This window comes from Phyllostomus hastatus, unplaced genomic scaffold (genome assembly GCF_019186645.2).
Source record: "Phyllostomus hastatus isolate PE091 unplaced genomic scaffold, TTU_PhHast_1.1 phas_contig_58, whole genome shotgun sequence".
NCBI classification, from domain to species: domain Eukaryota; kingdom Metazoa; phylum Chordata; class Mammalia; order Chiroptera; family Phyllostomidae; genus Phyllostomus; species Phyllostomus hastatus.
In genome coordinates this window covers 29380996-29398808 of record NW_025333916.1, presented here as the reverse complement: position 1 = coordinate 29398808, position 17813 = coordinate 29380996, and the positions used below count along the sequence as shown (strand labels likewise).

Sequence of the window (17813 nt, the reverse complement as noted above, 5' to 3'; positions counted from 1 at the left end):
CAGCCCGCAGCCCAGGATGACTATGAATGTGGCCCAATACAAGTTTTTTAATTTACTTAAATTTTTTTTTCTCATCAGTTTTTGTTAGTGTTTATGTATTTAATGTGTGGCCAAAGACAACTCTTCTTCCAGTGTGGCCCAGAGCCACCAAAATTTTGGACACCCCTGCTAGAAGAAACTTGCTTAAATGACCTGGGTCTTGGAAGAATTTTATGACACAAAAAGCCATAATTGAGAAATACATATTTGACTGCAGTAAAATTAAGAACTTCAGGTCATCAAAAAGACACCATAAACAAAGTGAAAAGAAAAACCATGACTTCGGAGAAGAAAAGGCTTGAATAGCCAACAAACACAAAAATAGGCACAACCTCATGAAGTCAGAGAAATTAGAACCACAGTATGAGTCATTAAATCCTGACAAATACTAATTCGTGGATGTGAAATAGTTGCTAGTGGGATTACAGTTACAGGTACAGCTAGTATAGAAACTATTGTGGTACTAACTAGAAAAGTTACATGTGTGTATTCTATATTTATTCCCTTGTTATATATTCCAGAGAAATTCTTGCATACTTGTATCGGTTCACATGTATAAGAATGCTTATAGCACTATTAATCCAAATAGCAAGAGCATAATGAAATCCATCAACAGAATAATAGGTAAAGTTTGGCATATTTATATGTACTGGAAATGAGTGAACTACGCTTATATACAGTGATATAAATGTATCTTTGAAATATAGTGTTGTGCATGTCTTAAAGTAGTGCCAATCCATTCATACATACATTAAAATAGCTGTTTATATTTTTGTGTGTGTTACATTTACAAGTTGTAAAACTACAGAGGAAAGCCACAGTATAATTACTTCAAATAACAGGATAGCTATAGTTCCTTTTGGTGGAGGTGTTGGGGGAGGGAGAGGGAGATTTACTTAAGGAGGGGACATACCAGGTTTCAAAGATACTGATTCTTAACCTGGCTGGTGGTTTGCCCTATTATTATTTTTTTAATGTAGAAATATTTATGATATAACACACAATGAAGTAAATAGGGAATCAGAGAGTCAAAGGGCAGTGTTAATGGGGATGAAGTACAGAGATTTTCTCAAACCAGAAAAATGGGGTGGAAAAATTTGGAAGGCCATGTGGGAATATTGTCTCAGGTCCTAGGGAAAGATATTTCTAATTCTCATTTGTTTCTGAGCTGTAGTTCTATATCTGTAGTTGTCTTATTAACACCCTCATGGGCTTCCTGTTAACGGAGACTTTGGATAAAAGTATCTCATTGTTTTGCCACTAGTATCACTTTTCCAGTCATCCAGGTTCAAACTTTTCCTATTATACCTGTTATCACCAAATCAATGTTTCTTTTCCTTTGAAAAATCTCACGTATATCTGTCCCTCTTTTTGTTTTATTAACACCTTTGTGCTCTTTCATTACAATTAAAAATGAGGTATTTGAATGTATCTTAATTAAACCATATATAAAACAACTTGTTTTGAAAACTTTAAAGGCATTTGGGAAAAGTCAGGCTTAAATTTTTTTAAGAAGCATTTTGGTAAAAAGAATAAAAATTCCGCCCTGGCTGGTGTAGCTCAGTGGATTGAGCACAGGCTGTGAAACAAACGGTCACTGGTTCAATTCCTGGTCAGGGCACATGCCTGGGTTGCAGGCCAGATCCCTACTTGGGGGTGTGTAAGAGGCAACCACACAGTGATGTTTCTTTCCCCTTCTTCCCTTCTTCTCTCTAAAATAAATAAGTAAATAAATAAAATATAAAAAAAAAGAATAAAAATTCCATGCTACATAGGTACGTCAGATATTTTTACTGATCTGATCCACTGGCAGAAAGGAAACACTTAAGACTTCATTGAGCTCCAGGCTTTTTAGTCATTTCTTATTGCTGGAATTTCATTTTTATTTACTCTTCTTGAGTGAATAAACTGGACCATGATAGCAGTAAGCTAGCATTTTCTCAGTGCTCCCCTGCTAAACTTTTAGAGTTTAGTCTTAACTGGTGGATCAGCTGCTTTTGATTCGGCTACATCTTAAGGCTTTCTGAAGGTCTGTGTTGGTCATTGAAGTTGTGAAGGTGCTGGTATTGAAAAGATTGCTGATACTGTGTTATCTCTTTGGTTTTCTTTATCCTCTCCATGGCTAATTTCTCTGGGCTGTTTATAGAGATTAAGGTCCCTGTGAAATTGCGGCCTGTAGTCCTAAAACAGCTTTTGTGTCTCTGCTTTGTCTCTTCTCACACAAGTAGTTATCAGTGCACTGTGTCACTCCTCTCTCCTTACGAAAGTTGGGATATTGTGGTAGATGCTTAACTCTAGCAATGGTGGTGTTGGTCTTGCCTTTTGGAACATGCACATGCTTTCCCCCATTCTCATTGTGGTAATTCTGTTGCTAATGGCGTGAAAACCCCTATCTGTACTCCTTTCTTCCACAGCCTCAACCACAGCCTCTCCATTTCCTGCTACAAGTTATTCTTTATGGTAGTCTGGTGTTCATGTATATCTTCTTAGGGATCATTTCCTATTGACAAAATTATATCAGTGTTTTATATCAAACCACATCACTTCCCCCCAAACTTTTGTTGTAGTCATCTTTTTTGTCCTACTAGTGGGCATGACATGAGGGTTTAGAGGAATAGATCCCATTGTTGGTAGGAAGGTAAATGGAGGGCAGTTTTGAAATACCAGTGTCAACTTCTTGGACCCGTTATTGCTGCTTGTAGAAATTTTATTTACAAAAACATCACACCTGCATACAGATACTCAGTGCAACATCTTTTAATGACAAACAGTTGGAAACAATTTGAATTACTCTTGGTAAAGAAATAATTAAATGGTAATACATTTCTTTTATGGAATGCTATATAGTTGTTTAAATTATTATATTAGTCTGTCATTGAAAGATTGCCAGTATATATTTTAGTTTTTAAAAAAGTGCCAATATATGACTTGAAAGTACTTATATCTTTAATACTTGAATTTTTGAAATAAGATTATATTTATTTATTCTTCAGATTCTTAAGAGCCCATATAGAGAAGATATTGACAGTAATTTCATATAAAATGGTACTTATAAAATTATGTGTTCATGGTTTTGAATATATTATATGTCTTGTTATTTCAATATTATTGTTTATGTACTATATATCAGTGTTTTTTAAAGATATTTAAATAACTATAAATTATCCTAAAGTAAGTTATAGATGCCCCAAGGAATTTATTTACAGAGTACATGTAAAAATTCCATGTTCAGTATTTTATTAGATAATATTAAAGGTGGAGCCATGTAACAAATAGTTTCTATACTTAATTGACTAATAATCAAATGGATGGGTAAGGTGAAAACAAATAAGTAAAATATGTGTATGTGTACACATGTGTGTACACATGTAATTTTTGAACAACACAGTTTTGAACTGCAGTTTCACTTATACATGGATTTTTTTCACTAAATATTATATTATGTCCAAACTGCAGATTTTGGTCTCCAAAATCTGGGAATGGATACCCTACAGGTACTGAGGGACAACTAAGTTCTTGGGTAGTTAAAAGTTATACACAGATTTTCGGCTTTGGGGTTGAGGGTCCAGCACCCTTAAACTCCATGTTGTTCAAGGGTCAACTGTACACACACACACACACACACACACACACACACACCCCCTATTGATCTGCTTTTAGGAATTTATCCCAAAAACATAATCTAACAAGTGCATGACAAATGTGCAGTAACAGTCTTCACTGCAATGTATATAATAGTAAAAAAATTGCACATAACCTCAGTAACCATCAGTAAGTATTAAATAAGCCAGGATAAAAATGAGATATTATGTAATAATAAATGTAATTACTTGGATCTGTAGTTATTAACAGATTAAGAGCCACAACCTATTAAGAGAGGGGAAAAAAAGTTTAATACATTAAATATAATGTTCTTTCCTTGGATGGTAAATGCTAGCTAGCATCAAGAGAGAAAGTAAGGAGTAGGATGGATTTTGATAGGCAACTTGCAGAAAAAGAACATTTTACATTAGCATTTCCCAGCTTTTTTGGACTCTCATTCCTTTTCTCAATAATTACTAACATCATTAATTTGTGTAATATGATAATGATTTTTAAGAAAAAAGTACTTTATATCAGTATGGTATTAAAATTGCTTTATGAATATTTGTTCTGTGTTCAACAGAATCATTGTTGGCTTCTAATAAGGAAACTTTCTACCAACTATAACCATTTTACAGTATAAAATTTTAGGTATTCTGTGCCATGGTGTAACCATTTATCATGTATGCTGAAAATAAACTTTTAAATGTAATACAATTCCTTGAGTTCCTGGTCTTGACAAATAGTAAACTGATTTGCCACCAGCAAAGTTCATTCCCTAATCCTGAGAGAGTATGGGAAATTCCTTGTAAGAAAGCATTATGATAGTCTTAATAGTTTGTAAATTATAAAATTGAATCTAAAGTGTTAGGCATTCCATAATTTATGACATTTAAAAAATGTGCCCTGGCTGTCATAGCTCAGTGGATTGAGCGCGGGCTGCAAACCAAAGCATCGCAGGTTTGATTCCCAGTCGGGCACATGCCTGGGTTGCAGGCGAGGTCCCCAGTGGGGGGCACATGAGAGGCAACCACACATTGATGTTTCTCTCTTTCTCCCTCCCTTCCAGTCTCTAAAAATAAATAAATAAAATATGTTTTAAAAAATGTGGCCCTGGCTGGTGTGGTTTAGTGGATTGAGAGCTGGCCTTCAAACTGAAAGGTTGCTGGTTCGATTCCCAGTCAAGGCACATGTCTGGGTTGCAGGCCAGGTCCCCAGTTGGGGGCATGAGAGAAGCAACTGGTTAATTTCTCTCCTTCCTCTTCTCTCTCCCTCCCTTCCCTTCTTTCTAAAAATTAATAAATTTTAAAAAATGCATATTTTATTTCTACTTAGGCCGAATACATCAGGCAATGGTAACATCTTTAAATGAAGATAATGAAAGCGTAACTGTTGAATGGATAGAAAATGGAGATACAAAAGGCAAAGAGGTAAGACCATTGAATTAAATTTTATTTCTAGTCCTGCAGTTAAATTTTGAATATAAAGCAAAGCAGAAAAGTATATAATTTTTGTGTTGTACATGTATTATTCCTTGAAAAGCTTTCAAGTGATGAAAAAATTTCACTCAGAAAGGTAGCTTTCTCCTGCGTATCTTAGGTGATTAGACACATAATCAAGATCACGGAATGCAATTTTAGGTGAGATTCTTTAAATGTATGTGAGTTACAATTCTAGGTCATCTGGTTTTTGAAGCAATACCATTCATTAGTCTAAAATTATTTAACATTTATTCTCTGTAAATTTATTTGAAAAATAAAAGTTTAATTGTCAAAATAGACTCTCAAAATACATGTGGTTTTTAAAATAGATTGACTTGGAGAGCATCTTTTCACTTAACCCTGACCTTGTACCTGATGAAGAAATTGAACCCAGTCCAGAAACACCTCCACCTCCAACATCCTCAGCCAAAGTAAACAAAATTGTAAAGGTTAGTAATGAAAATTCAGAGCAGGGGTGTGTCTTTGCATGTGTGTTATGTGTGTGTGCTATGGTTTGAATTTGGCAGGCTGTAGGAGTATGTTCCAAGTATTTGTTTTGTTAAAAAAAAAAACATAAAACCTTAATGCTTTCTACCATTCACATGCATGTATATACACACATACTTTCAAGGGTTGAAGTTGTCTATTTCACAGTTACAACAATTATTAAATAAAATTCTAGAAATGTCTTCCCTGATTAGAATTTTTCCTAAAACTTGTAGCTTCTCAGGAGATAAGGGGTCAAAACAATTTGCTCATCAAATTGTTGAGTGAATACAAATGACTTCGATAAGGAAAGAATGTTTATTATTCATAATACATTCCTACTCCAATTGTGTTTTGGAATAGTAATTCTGCTCATTTCAAATTTATTAAGTAGAAATGGGAAATGACAGTGTAGTTTAACTATTTCTGTATTATCTGTGAAAATAAACTCTAAAACCCTGCTATATCCTCCCTAACAGTTCTATTTATATAAAAATAAAAGGCATATTTTTAAATTTTAAAAGATAATTCCCCCTCATTGCTGTTGAAACTCACTGTTAAAATTTTGTATCAAAATACAACTCTTTTTAAACTAAGTAGTTCCTAAAAGTTGTTGAATCTACAGTTTTTTTGTGTGTTCAACAGGCATTTGTTAATTTTTCTACATTGTTGGTTTTGTCACCTACAAAGATGAATATGACATGGCTTTAACCTATAGTGGAGGCCTGAGCTCCACCTTCTCCCCTACCTCTGCCTGAGCTCCGCCTCCTGTATATGTTTACCCCCCATCCCCAGGTCTGTGGAAAAACTGGTGTCTGGTGCCAAAGAGGTTGGGGACCACTCCCCTATGGGAACTCCCTATCTTGCAGGGAAGACATACATAGAAGCTTAACAATATCCGTAAAACCTGCTTTTTAAACCATGCATGTAAACATAAGGCAGATTTTCATTTCATATCATTTCAGCATATTGAGAGACACTGCTTAGAGATCATTAGTTACCACTTGTAAGTGGATAATTTTTTATAGTTGGCTTCACAATCTGAAGGATTTTCATAGTTTTTACTTCTGAGTATGCATTAGCAACATTTGCAGTACATTAGAGTCACCTGGAAAATTTTTTAAAAATATTTATTGCTAGGCCTATTCCCAGAAATTAATTTTATCTAAAGAAAGGCTCTAGCATCAATACCTTTTCCACAGTACCCATCAGATTTGAATGTGCTGTTAGCGTTGAGAACCACTGCATTATCTGATATCTCTTTTAAGTAAATAAACTGAAATATTGGTAAATAAATAATAGGACAAAAATCTGTGCCCTAATCTATGCAGTCAATGAAACCTTTTAGTATAACTGAGAGTGTGCATCTCATTGTATTTTGGTGTTTCAGTTTAACAGTGGGCTGTAAGTTGTCTAAAATTAGTATTTTATTAATTGCCCCCTGACATCCAAAGATGAAATATGTTACATAGTTTTGGCAGGATAGCATGATGATTAAAAGTGCACTGCACTTGACTGAAATTGCTTCAGTTTCCTCTTCTATCAAACTGGACTAGGAATAACAATGAATTTATAGGGTCATTGTGAAGATTAAATGAATTAATACATATAAAATTCTTTGGGCAGTGCCTGGCTCATTATTTCTGAATATTTTGTGGGGCACAGAATACTTATAGAGAAACTTGAATATTAAAAGCAGTAATTCATTAGAAGATTATTTGTAGTTTTTCTCCATTTAATTTTAAATTGTGTCCACCTAATTTTGTTTAATTAAAGGGGACTGATTATGATATATTGATAAGAAGTAAAGAGAGGCAGTAACATGAATATTTCTCTGTTATAGAATCGACGGACTGTGGCTTCTATTAAGAATGACCCTCCTCCAAGAGATAATAGAGGTAAAGTAGAATTTTATTAATTTTGCCTGTTGGCCCTAACAAGGTAAATCAAAAGTAAATATTACCCTTGACATTACTGTTTATTTAAACTTTATATGGCTAATTTTAAGATTGGTATCTTGATTTCCTAATATAGTAATATATATTCATAAAGGTAAGTGATGAATTTTTTATTCATTTCATTTACCCAGTAATTTTTCAGATTTTAGGAGAGTGTTAGGATAAAGAAGGGAATGAGAAACTAGTCAGTTGATTAATTTCACAAGAGTAAATTTAATCATCATGACATTATACATAAGTTGTTGGCTAACAAGCTTCAAAAAAAGGGTCATGAGTAACTTTGTAGTCAACTAAAAAGTTGAACAGGTATAAATTTTAGTTAATTGCAGGTCTTACATATATTTTCAAACAGGAGATGTATAGTTAATTTCTTAGTATTCAGCAGTTCAGCATGTATTTCCTAATAGTGATGTTTTTCTGTATGTATGTATGTATGTATGTATGTATTTATATCCATACATACGTACAGAGAAAGGACGGGCATAGGCATTGGAGGAGAGACCGGAAATAGAGGGAAATCCAGTACTTTATACACTGTCATTTGCATCTTGTGAAAATTTATATTTCTTTGTAAAATGTGATATTTATATTTATATGTCTTTTTCAACTTTTATAACAACCACAGTAGGAAATTCTCTGCTTAAATTTTGCAGCTGTGTCTGGTGTGGCTAGGTGGAGTAAGCACCAGCCTGCGAGCCAAAGGTTCGCTGGTTTGATTCCCAGTCAGGGCACATGCCTGGGTTGTGGGCCAGGTCCTCAGTGAGGGGCACGTGAGAGGCAACAACAGGTTGATGTTTCTTTCCTTCTCTTTCTTCCTCCTTTCCCCTTGCTCTAAAATAAATAAATACCATCTTATAAAAAAAATTAAACAAATTTTGCATGTTTGAGGAGCAAAGAATTGGATTTGGAATATAGGGAGGGTTAAAGGACTTAGGTTTTTACTTTCTGTAGTCTGAATTGTATAAATTTTTCAAAATGAGAATGCATTTAACATTCTTATTTTGTACAATTATATTATTAAAAATTAAGCTTGGCTTTAGTTTTTATATAAATTATTCAGATTGAGTTTTTAGTTAAAACTACATTTGTGGCACCTAAGTCTGCACATATTATGCCAAAAACCTCTTAGCTTATCAGTTTATTGAACAGAATTATTATCTATTCTGTTTATGTATACATCAGTAGGAAATCTGACAATTTGCTAATGCAGCTTTTAAATATCATTTCTCTTCAGATATATCTCTTCATTTTACTAAGGTTTATACTTTTACTGATTTTTTGTTCTGAATTAAAAATTTTTGTTTTACTTACAGTGGTTGGTTCTGCCCGTGCACGGCCTAGTCAGCTTCCTGAACAGTCTTCTTCTGCACAACAGAATGGTAGTGTTTCAGATATATCTCCAGTTCAAGCTGCAAAAAAGGAATTTGGACCCCCTTGTATGTAAATCATGTATCAAGGATTCAGTCATTTTAGGCATACATGTATTCTCTCTTGGTCATCTTTGTAAGTCCCCAAATGGTAAACAGTCTAATTACCAACTTGACTGAAGGTTTCATTTTACCGCTGTGAAAAATTATTTTTTTCTTGTTAGTTTAGTTTATTAATTGGTTTTTTTAATGGATATTTTGGAGAGAAAAATTTTACTATAAAACTTTAAGTATTTCAGTTGCTTTGAATTTAAAATTCTGGGCAGATGATAATTTGACAGATGTTGTACCAGAAATTCTTACACTTCTTGCTTCAAAGATCTGTGATTCTAAACCAAGAGATGACATGTATCAGTATGTTTCAGAGTCATTTTTCTTGACTCTTATTTGTATATTGTCCTGTTCCTAGTTTTGTTAAAGCAGCTCATAAAGTTCATATAGTTGTTAATAAGCATGCTTTGTCACTGTGTACTTTCTTTTGGTTACGTAGTGATATTATACATAAAATTTTGTGTGTAAGTACAGTACTCTGAAAAAAAAGTGCTTCTATAGCTCATCTTTTTCTTTCAGCACGTAGAAAATCTAATTGTGTGAAAGAAGTAGAAAAGTTACAAGAGAAACGAGAAAAAAGGAGACTACAACAACAAGAACTTAGAGAAAAAAGAGCTCAGGTTTGTAATGGAAATATGTTTTGTTTGTGCACCAACTGAAGATTAGAGTGTAAGTGAAAGTAATTGGCTTAGGAAAAAGTAATTGTGTTTATTTAAAGATTTCAATGTAGTTCATTAAATTGATATTGAGGAATAATATAAACTCTTGTGAAGAAGAGTTATAATGGTTTTCATTACATGTACTTTTCATGTTTTAGTGAGTATGTGTTAGTCCTAAAGTTTGTTCCATTTTGAATAATAAGCTCTTGTGTACAGAACTCTAATGCAAGAATAATAGGATTCTGACTTTTAAAAACTATCTAAAAATACATCATTTAGAAGAATATTCAGTTAAAGTACATGGTTATGTTATAAATTATTGTTTTTCCATGGTTAATAATAAGGTCAACATAGCACATTTGAAGTGGATAAATTCTTCGTGTTTTGATTTGTACTAGATATTGAGAGTGGTATCTGTGTTGTGCCCTCTAGTTCCCTTCAGATGGTAGCAAAACTGTTTATGAGCATTAGAAAAATTACATAGAGAATTGGTCTTTTATCTTCCTACAGATGTTCATGTATTAGACGTTCAGTTATTGTACATATAATTCTTCCATTGTGCTTATATTGTATCCTCAGAACTTATTTCCTATTAAAAAAAAAATCAGGATTTTTTTTTCAATTTAGGAGTATGTTCAAATCGCCTTAATCATAAAGATGTTGTGTTTGGGAATTTTGAAACCAGTATAATATTCATCCTAAGTAAATGATCTGAGAATGACCAGTGGGTTTTGAAATAAATATTTCACAAAAAAAGATAGATGTACTGATAACTTAGCACAGATGCCACCTGGTGTTTCCTGTGGGTGCTTCGTAATATTTTCACATCTCTTTGTGATCTTAATTTCCACTTTACATATTACTCCTCAGTTGACATAGTTGGTATTATTTCTGAGAAGATTACCTGAAAGTAAGTTTCATTAACAGTTTTGAACTTTAATTATATTCAAAGCCAATCTGCAAATGGTATATGAAGAAAATATGACTTCTTAGAATGTTCAGTAATTTATTGCCCGTGGCTGGGAGAGGCTGTTAACTGTTGCTCTTTATTATATCTTAATTTGAATTTTCTCAGTTTTGACAAAAAAGTAAATTACATTTATGTTTTTCCCAAGGCCAAGAAACCAAAGAGAGAGAGGTTGCCAACTCCATCATTACATTAAAAGTTTATTCAGGGAACTTATAAGTGAGGTGTGTCTTGATCAGAGACAAGAAGACATGGATATCATTCATCATGTGGCAGGGGCTAAGGTGTTCTATAGGACAAGGCAGGATGGATAGGGATGCTGGCATGTGACTTGCCCCAGATGAGGTGAAAATGCTTTATTATATACTTGCCCAGGGTAGGGCCAAGGGCCTGTTCCAGGAATTGGCATGCCTGTGGCACAGGGGAGGAGTCAGACAGTCTGAGGGGATTTGGGGGAAGCATCATTGTTTTGGCCATATCTAGCAGCATCTGTTTGAATCTAGTGGGAGAGTCAGCAGCAATCAGATAGGACCAGGAAGTGGCCACGTCATAGAACATTCTCTTCTCCACAGCAGTCAGTATTCAATAATTTGAATAATTAAGATTTAAAAAATTATCTTGGCTTTTGATTCCTTTAAATTCTAAGTCCTGTCGATTTGGAACTGTTTTACCATGCCTTAGTTTTGTTTTGTTTTTTTAAGAAAACCAACAAAAATAGAAAATGAACATAAATGAATACATATCTCTACTTGTTGACATTGAATTAAAAATTGAGAAGAATCTGACTAAATGAATTTTTCTAGAATTTAAGATGAGCACTATTTCTCCTTTGCTCTATTTTTTAGGATAATTAAGGTATATGTATAACAGATAAATTTTTGAAATAGGTCAAGGATGGCTTTAATGAGGAATGTTTGATTTAGAATTAACAGAATGCTCCCTGACCAGTGTGGCTCCATTGGTTGGGCATTGTCCTGCAAAGCGAAAGTTTGCCAGTTTGATTCCTAGTCAGGGCACATGTTTTGGTTTCAGGTTCAGTCCCTGATCAGGTGTGTATGAGAGGCAACTGATTAGTGTTTCTCACATTGATGTTTCTCTCTCCCTTTCTCCCTCCTTACCCCTCTCACAAATAAATAAATACATAAATAAATATTTTTAAAGAAGAATTAACGTAATGCATGTAGACTACCAAAATTATATTTTTAATATAAAAATGATTCCTAAGCATATGATTAGTCATAACTCTGAAACTAAATTGTATCACATCTTCAGTTTGAGTGTGGACTTAGCTAGGGCAAATGATGCAAATCTATTTAATTTTAATTTTCAAACCATATATAATAAATGCAACAAATACCACATTACTATAATTATAATACATGATGATTCTCTTTGTCTTCTTATAGGATGTTGATGCTACAAACCCAAATTATGAAATTATGTGTATGATCCGAGACTTTAGAGGAAGTTTGGATTATAGACCATTAACAACAGCAGATCCTGTAAGATTTTTTTTGTAAATCATTGCTCTGGAACTCTTTGTGCTAAACTAAAAACATGCTTAATCCCCACTAAGTTAATATTGTATTTACTAGGTAAATTTTACTTTATGTGCTTATTTCCTGCATTTTAAGAAAATCAAGAAATCACCCATATTTATGCTTCTCTTCCGTAATTTGATGTGTCAGACATGCGTTCAACAGAGCTGTCTGTTTCAAATCAAAGCCTTTCCTGTCTTGGTAGGGCAGGACAACAATTAAAGGAGTTATGTTTGAACACCCAATTTCCTTCACTTTTTTTATGGCTTTTGCTGTAGATCCCTCTGTCCAATTTACTATCATGTTACTTTCTCAATAAGTGTTATTTTGGCTTTTAACAGTAAGTGGCGGTGGTTAAGGATTGCAGTAGACCAGGAATTTAGTGCTCAAAAAGTGTTCTGCTGTTTTATTACTCAACTCCGGTCCTATTGAAGAATGAGAATTAAATATTCTCTACTGGACAGGGAATACTTTTGTGAGTAATTGGTACTTGTGAAAAATAATCCATTTCAACTAGCACATACAGAATGTGGAACACAAAATACATCTGTGTTCAGGTGTATTATATAGGATTTAATAGAGTTGTTTATAACATTTGCATATCATGTATTTGGGTACCTTCATGTGGGTACTCCTGCTTGATACTTTTCCATGTGTTTAACCTACTATTTCTGAGCTCATACTTTATGACAGTGATTGGCCAACGTTTTTTGAAAAGGACCTGATAGTAAATGTTTTTGGCTGTCTGAACCATATGATACAGTATTTGTCACAACTATTCAATCCTGCTTTTGTAGTATGAAAGCAGCCGTAGACAGAATGAATAAATGGGTGTGACTGTTTCAGTAAAACATTGCAAAAGCAGGTAGTGGACTGGTTTTGACCTGCAGGCCATACTTTGCCCATCCCTGCTTTATGTTAATTATTATTAAAAGGTAAGTATTGGGAACATAAATTTTATGAAATGTATTTATGTGTGAGAATTGGCATGTTCAAATTATTTTGTTCAGTAATCTCCTGGGAATCATGTTTCTTGTCTATGTAGTTATCTTTGCCAACAACTTTCCCTATAATCCTCCTGAAAATATGTCAATTGGAGGAAATTTTACTTTTGTTGTATACAGCACATCTTGAAGTGAATAAGGCAGCTTCTTAATGTGAACTTAATGCTACTAAGAATATTAGTGCCTTCTGCAAGGTTATTTCCTAGTGGTTTACCAAATAACAAAATAAAAGGAGTCTCTATTATACTCAGAATTTTATAAATAATTGTATCTGATAACTATTAAAATTTGTGTAAGCTACTTTGTTTTTTAAGCTTACATATCCTATTTATGCCATGCATAAATTTCTAAAATCTTTGGAAGAAATACTGCATAGACTTTTTCAGTGTTTTATATACCACTGATAATCACTGAAATAAAGTATTTTATTTCTAGATTGATGAACATAGGATATGTGTTTGTGTAAGAAAACGACCACTCAATAAAAAAGGTATGATGCTTATTGAGCTATAATAAAAGGTTGATTTTATCTTCTTTGTAATCTGTTTTGTAGTAGCAGAAGTCAGTTTGGTTTGGGACAGTTAAATAAATGTAAATCATTTCATTTGTACATAACCATTATGTGGATTTCTGTGATTAATCTGTTGATATTGTTACTGCTCTGAATTACTTCCATTCCTGGTTCTTGCCTCACAGAAATCTTGATTTTTAAAAATTTGTTGTTGAAATATTCTGTCTTACTGAATGGAATATTTATGGGATATATATTTACAAAACTTTAATTTTTTGTATGTTAATTCAAATGCTGTAAAAGTTTCTGGGCATTGATTTTCATTTATTCTTTTAGAAACTCAAATGAAAGATCTTGATGTAATCACAATCCCTAGTAAAGATGTTGTGATGGTACATGAACCAAAACAAAAAGTAGATTTAACAAGGTACCTAGAAAACCAAACATTTCGTTTTGATTATGCCTTTGATGACTCAGCTCCTAATGAAATGGTTTACAGGTAGGTAAATTTGTTTTAAATTAGAATTTTCTTCTTACACCATGTATTCATCATTACTTTGAAATTTACATTGATCTTGGAATATTTCTCCAGAGGTATAATATGCTTTTGTATTCCAAGTTTAAACAAAGAAGCATGTGTAATACACACTATAATAAATATTAACACGTGTTCTCTTTAATGCTCCCCCAGGTGGTAGTTTTCATTACTGATTAATTTATTATATGCATATTACACAACATATATATGGATAGGAAATTTATAAAGAGATGTTGACATTTTCATACCTCTACAAATGGAAAGTGATTAGAAGAGGAGTTTTATTTTACTTTTAATTCTTGTACTAGTAAAGAAATTTGAAATACTTATACATCAGCCTAATCTGTCTAAATTTTTATTTAGCTGTACCACCACTTTTAAAAAAGTTGCTATAAATCTACTCATATTTGTCTAATTTTTATCATCTTTAAGCTTTGGGGTAGTTTTAATACATGAAATTCTTGTGTGTTAACATATTCCACTTCCAAACTACTCAAATTTACATGTAGAATATATTGATATTCCAATAATTTGTATGCCAAGTTTAGATTTTTATGCTGTTTGTAAATATTCACTTGTAAATATTATAACAGGTCAGTTTTATTTCAGTTTGAAATAACAATACTGCTATATAAAACTTGACAGTTTACTTGATTGCTATGTTTCGTTGTCCTTTTTCTTAATAAATATGACTGCAAAAAAAAAAAACTAGAGAGTTACTGAGAGTCCAAGAATTTGAAGATGTTATAAACGATATGCTATTGAAACCAACTCCATTGGTCTTAAGCTAGGAAACTGGGAGTTCAGTTGTAAAGAAAGGACAAAATTAAAGGACTGGTGAATGTTAGAAAGAGATACTGTGAAGAACTTATTTTAAAAGTGAATTATAATTATAAATTGTATATTTTTTACCTTTTCTGAGAATGGAGTACACTCCTGCCCCCTTACTCTCTTCTCTCTTTCAACTTCTGTCCATAATATATGTCTGTCTGCCCTTTATAATCATTTTCAAGAAATCATTATAAATGAAAGTATGTTAATGTAAATGCTAGATTTAGTAAACATTCTGTGGTTTACCCTATATTTATAGTTATGAACTTTACCAATATTTATTCTAACCCCTTTCTCTTACCATTAATATTTATGGATTGAGGAGTTAGAGCTTTTCTTGTCTAATCAGACTCATTTCTAGAACTTTCTCTGCTCCTTTTGTTCTGTCGCTTCTCCAGTTTGCCCTTTAAAAAAAAAAAAAACAAGGGAAAAATACAATACAAATATTTTTAATAAATAAAATTAAATTAAAAGAAGAAAAAAACCTTACATGGTATGGCTCAGTGGGTTAAGTGCCGGTCTGTGAACCACAAGGTTGCCTGTTCAGTTCTGGGTCAGGGCACATGCCTGGGTTGTGGGCCAGGTTCCTAGGTGTGGGCATGCAAGAGGCAACTAATCCTTGTACATCCATGTTTCTCTCCCTCTCTTTCTCTCTCCTTTCCCCTCTCTCTAAAAATAAGTAAGTAAAATCTTTAAAGAAAAAAAAGAATTAGCGGAGCTATATTGTGTTTCACATATATTATTTTGAAGCCTGTGTAAAAAGTAGATTTGTTTTCTGTTATACTTTTTTAGTGCTCTGCTCAATAAAATATTTGTCTCTCCTGCCTTTTAATTTTAACTCTAGTGGTGATTACACCAGTAACTTTGAAAACTAATCCAACATCCTTTTCTTAAATCAAGACTGTCAACTCAGAACTCAATGTCTTATAAGCATAGTTTATTTTTACTTGTCCACATTCGATGAAATCTTACACTTTTTTACTTAGTTGGTCTAAGATAATGTTTTTGTATTTTTCTTTTCCCCTTTAGCTTTTCTCTATTGAGACTACCACTTTTTCATTGTTTCTGTTGAAACTTTTAGATTGTGGGTTTTTTTAAATCATTATATATGGGGTGGGGCAAAAATGTTAGTCTCCAGTTGTGAGTATGCAAAAGACAGAATTTATTCTTCTATTATTTATTAATTGTATTATTTTCCATATGAAAACTGTAAAGCTACTTTTGCCCTACCCTCTATGTTTTACTTGTCTGGCTAATATTACTATCTTTTTTTTTTTTTCTTTTAAAATTTTACTGTGGTTATATATATATATACATATATATATATATATATATGTATATATATATATATATCATAGCTCAGTTACTCTCAGGTTTTGTTGTCCATCAGTATTGTGATCATTATTTATTATGGAATTACTGGTTGACAATATGCTTTAAAGAGCTTTAAGCAATTCTACAGTACAGTTATTTAAAATTTTTAACAAATTAATAGACTCAGTTGTGGCTTCACGGGTGAGCTTATTGGTTTATTAAAAATCTTGTTAGGAGCTTTATTTATTAATAAAACTCTATATTTTATTTCTTATTTGTTTGATTGGAATATTGAAGGCACAATCTGACTGGTGCTTTCTTATTTTTAAGGTTTACAGCTAGACCACTGGTGGAAACTATATTTGAAAGGGGAATGGCTACATGCTTTGCTTATGGGCAGACTGGAAGTGGAAAAACTCATGTAAGTAATTTATTAAGTTACATCCTGATATGAAGCTAGTTTATTTTCCTTATAGCTCACTTTTTAGAACTAAATTCTTAATATTTATTCCTGAATAATGTCTGTTATTTTTTATTTTCTTCTTACATAAAGACTATGGGAGGTGACTTTTCAGGAAAGAACCAAGATTGTTCTAAAGGAATTTATGCATTAGCAGGTAATGTACCTTTTTGCATATCATTCATAATATTCTTCTTAAATATTATTCAGGCTGCTTTGAAATAGGACTTGGACATACTGTCCGGGATATAGTACTATAGTTACTGTATAGTACTATAGTTACTGTATAGTACTATATAGTACTATACTTACTGTATATTATGTCAGTGTTAGGTTATCACACTGCTTGAAAAGAACTGTACATTCGGGGTGGAAATCTTGGTTATATTTATGTCATTGTAATCTATCACATTGCTGGAACTTACTACTTGTTGTTGAATAATGATTTGTGGAAAGCTTCCATTTTGTGTGGTTATCAGAGCAACCTTATTATAACACCTGTAATTTTATGCAATTTATAAGGATAGATAGTAGCATCCTTTTATTAAATAGTGAAGGATATGGCATCTAAACCTTAAGTGTAAAAAAAATATTACTACTATCTTATGTAAAATTAATGTTTGCTTTAGTCTTCATTTTCATTATTGATGCTGTTATTTTAGTAAAGATTATGTGAAATTCCTTTTAAAGGTAGTATTTGTTGCATCTTAACAAATTTTCTCCATATGAAATTCTTGATAGCTCGAGATGTCTTTTTAATGCTGAAGAAGCCAAACTATAAGAAATTAGAGCTTCAAGTGTATGCAACCTTTTTTGAAATTTATAGTGGAAAGGTAAGTGGAAACTTTAAAATATTTTGTTGTAGTTTTTAAAATTGTGGTTAAACTATGTGTAACAAAAATTTTGCTATTTTAACTATAAGTATATAATTTTGGTGGCGTGTACTTTCACATTGTTATGCAACCAT

At 32.6% G+C, this 17813-nt stretch overlaps 1 protein-coding gene across 4 annotated transcripts in view; it reads left to right on the top strand.

Moving 5' to 3' along the window:
• Window positions 1-17813, top strand: part of KIF2A (kinesin family member 2A) — a 70025-nt gene that overhangs the window by 30361 nt on the left and 21851 nt on the right. For 2 of the 4 annotated variants that reach the window (XM_045847753.1, XM_045847755.1), the window contains exons 2-12: window positions 4957-5051; window positions 5432-5551; window positions 7432-7486; window positions 8860-8925; window positions 9544-9644; window positions 12057-12152; window positions 13628-13682; window positions 14040-14202; window positions 16717-16807; window positions 16940-17003; window positions 17588-17679. In XM_045847753.1, coding sequence (XP_045703709.1) covers window positions 4957-5051; window positions 5432-5551; window positions 7432-7486; window positions 8860-8925; window positions 9544-9644; window positions 12057-12152; window positions 13628-13682; window positions 14040-14202; window positions 16717-16807; window positions 16940-17003; window positions 17588-17679 — 998 coding nt within the window. Of the gene's footprint in view, window positions 1-4956; window positions 5052-5431; window positions 5552-7431; window positions 7487-8859; window positions 8983-9543; window positions 9645-12056; window positions 12153-13627; window positions 13683-14039; window positions 14203-16716; window positions 16808-16939; window positions 17004-17587; window positions 17680-17813 lie in introns of all 4 variants that reach the window. The other 2 variants (XM_045847752.1, XM_045847754.1) reach the window with 1 other exon arrangement.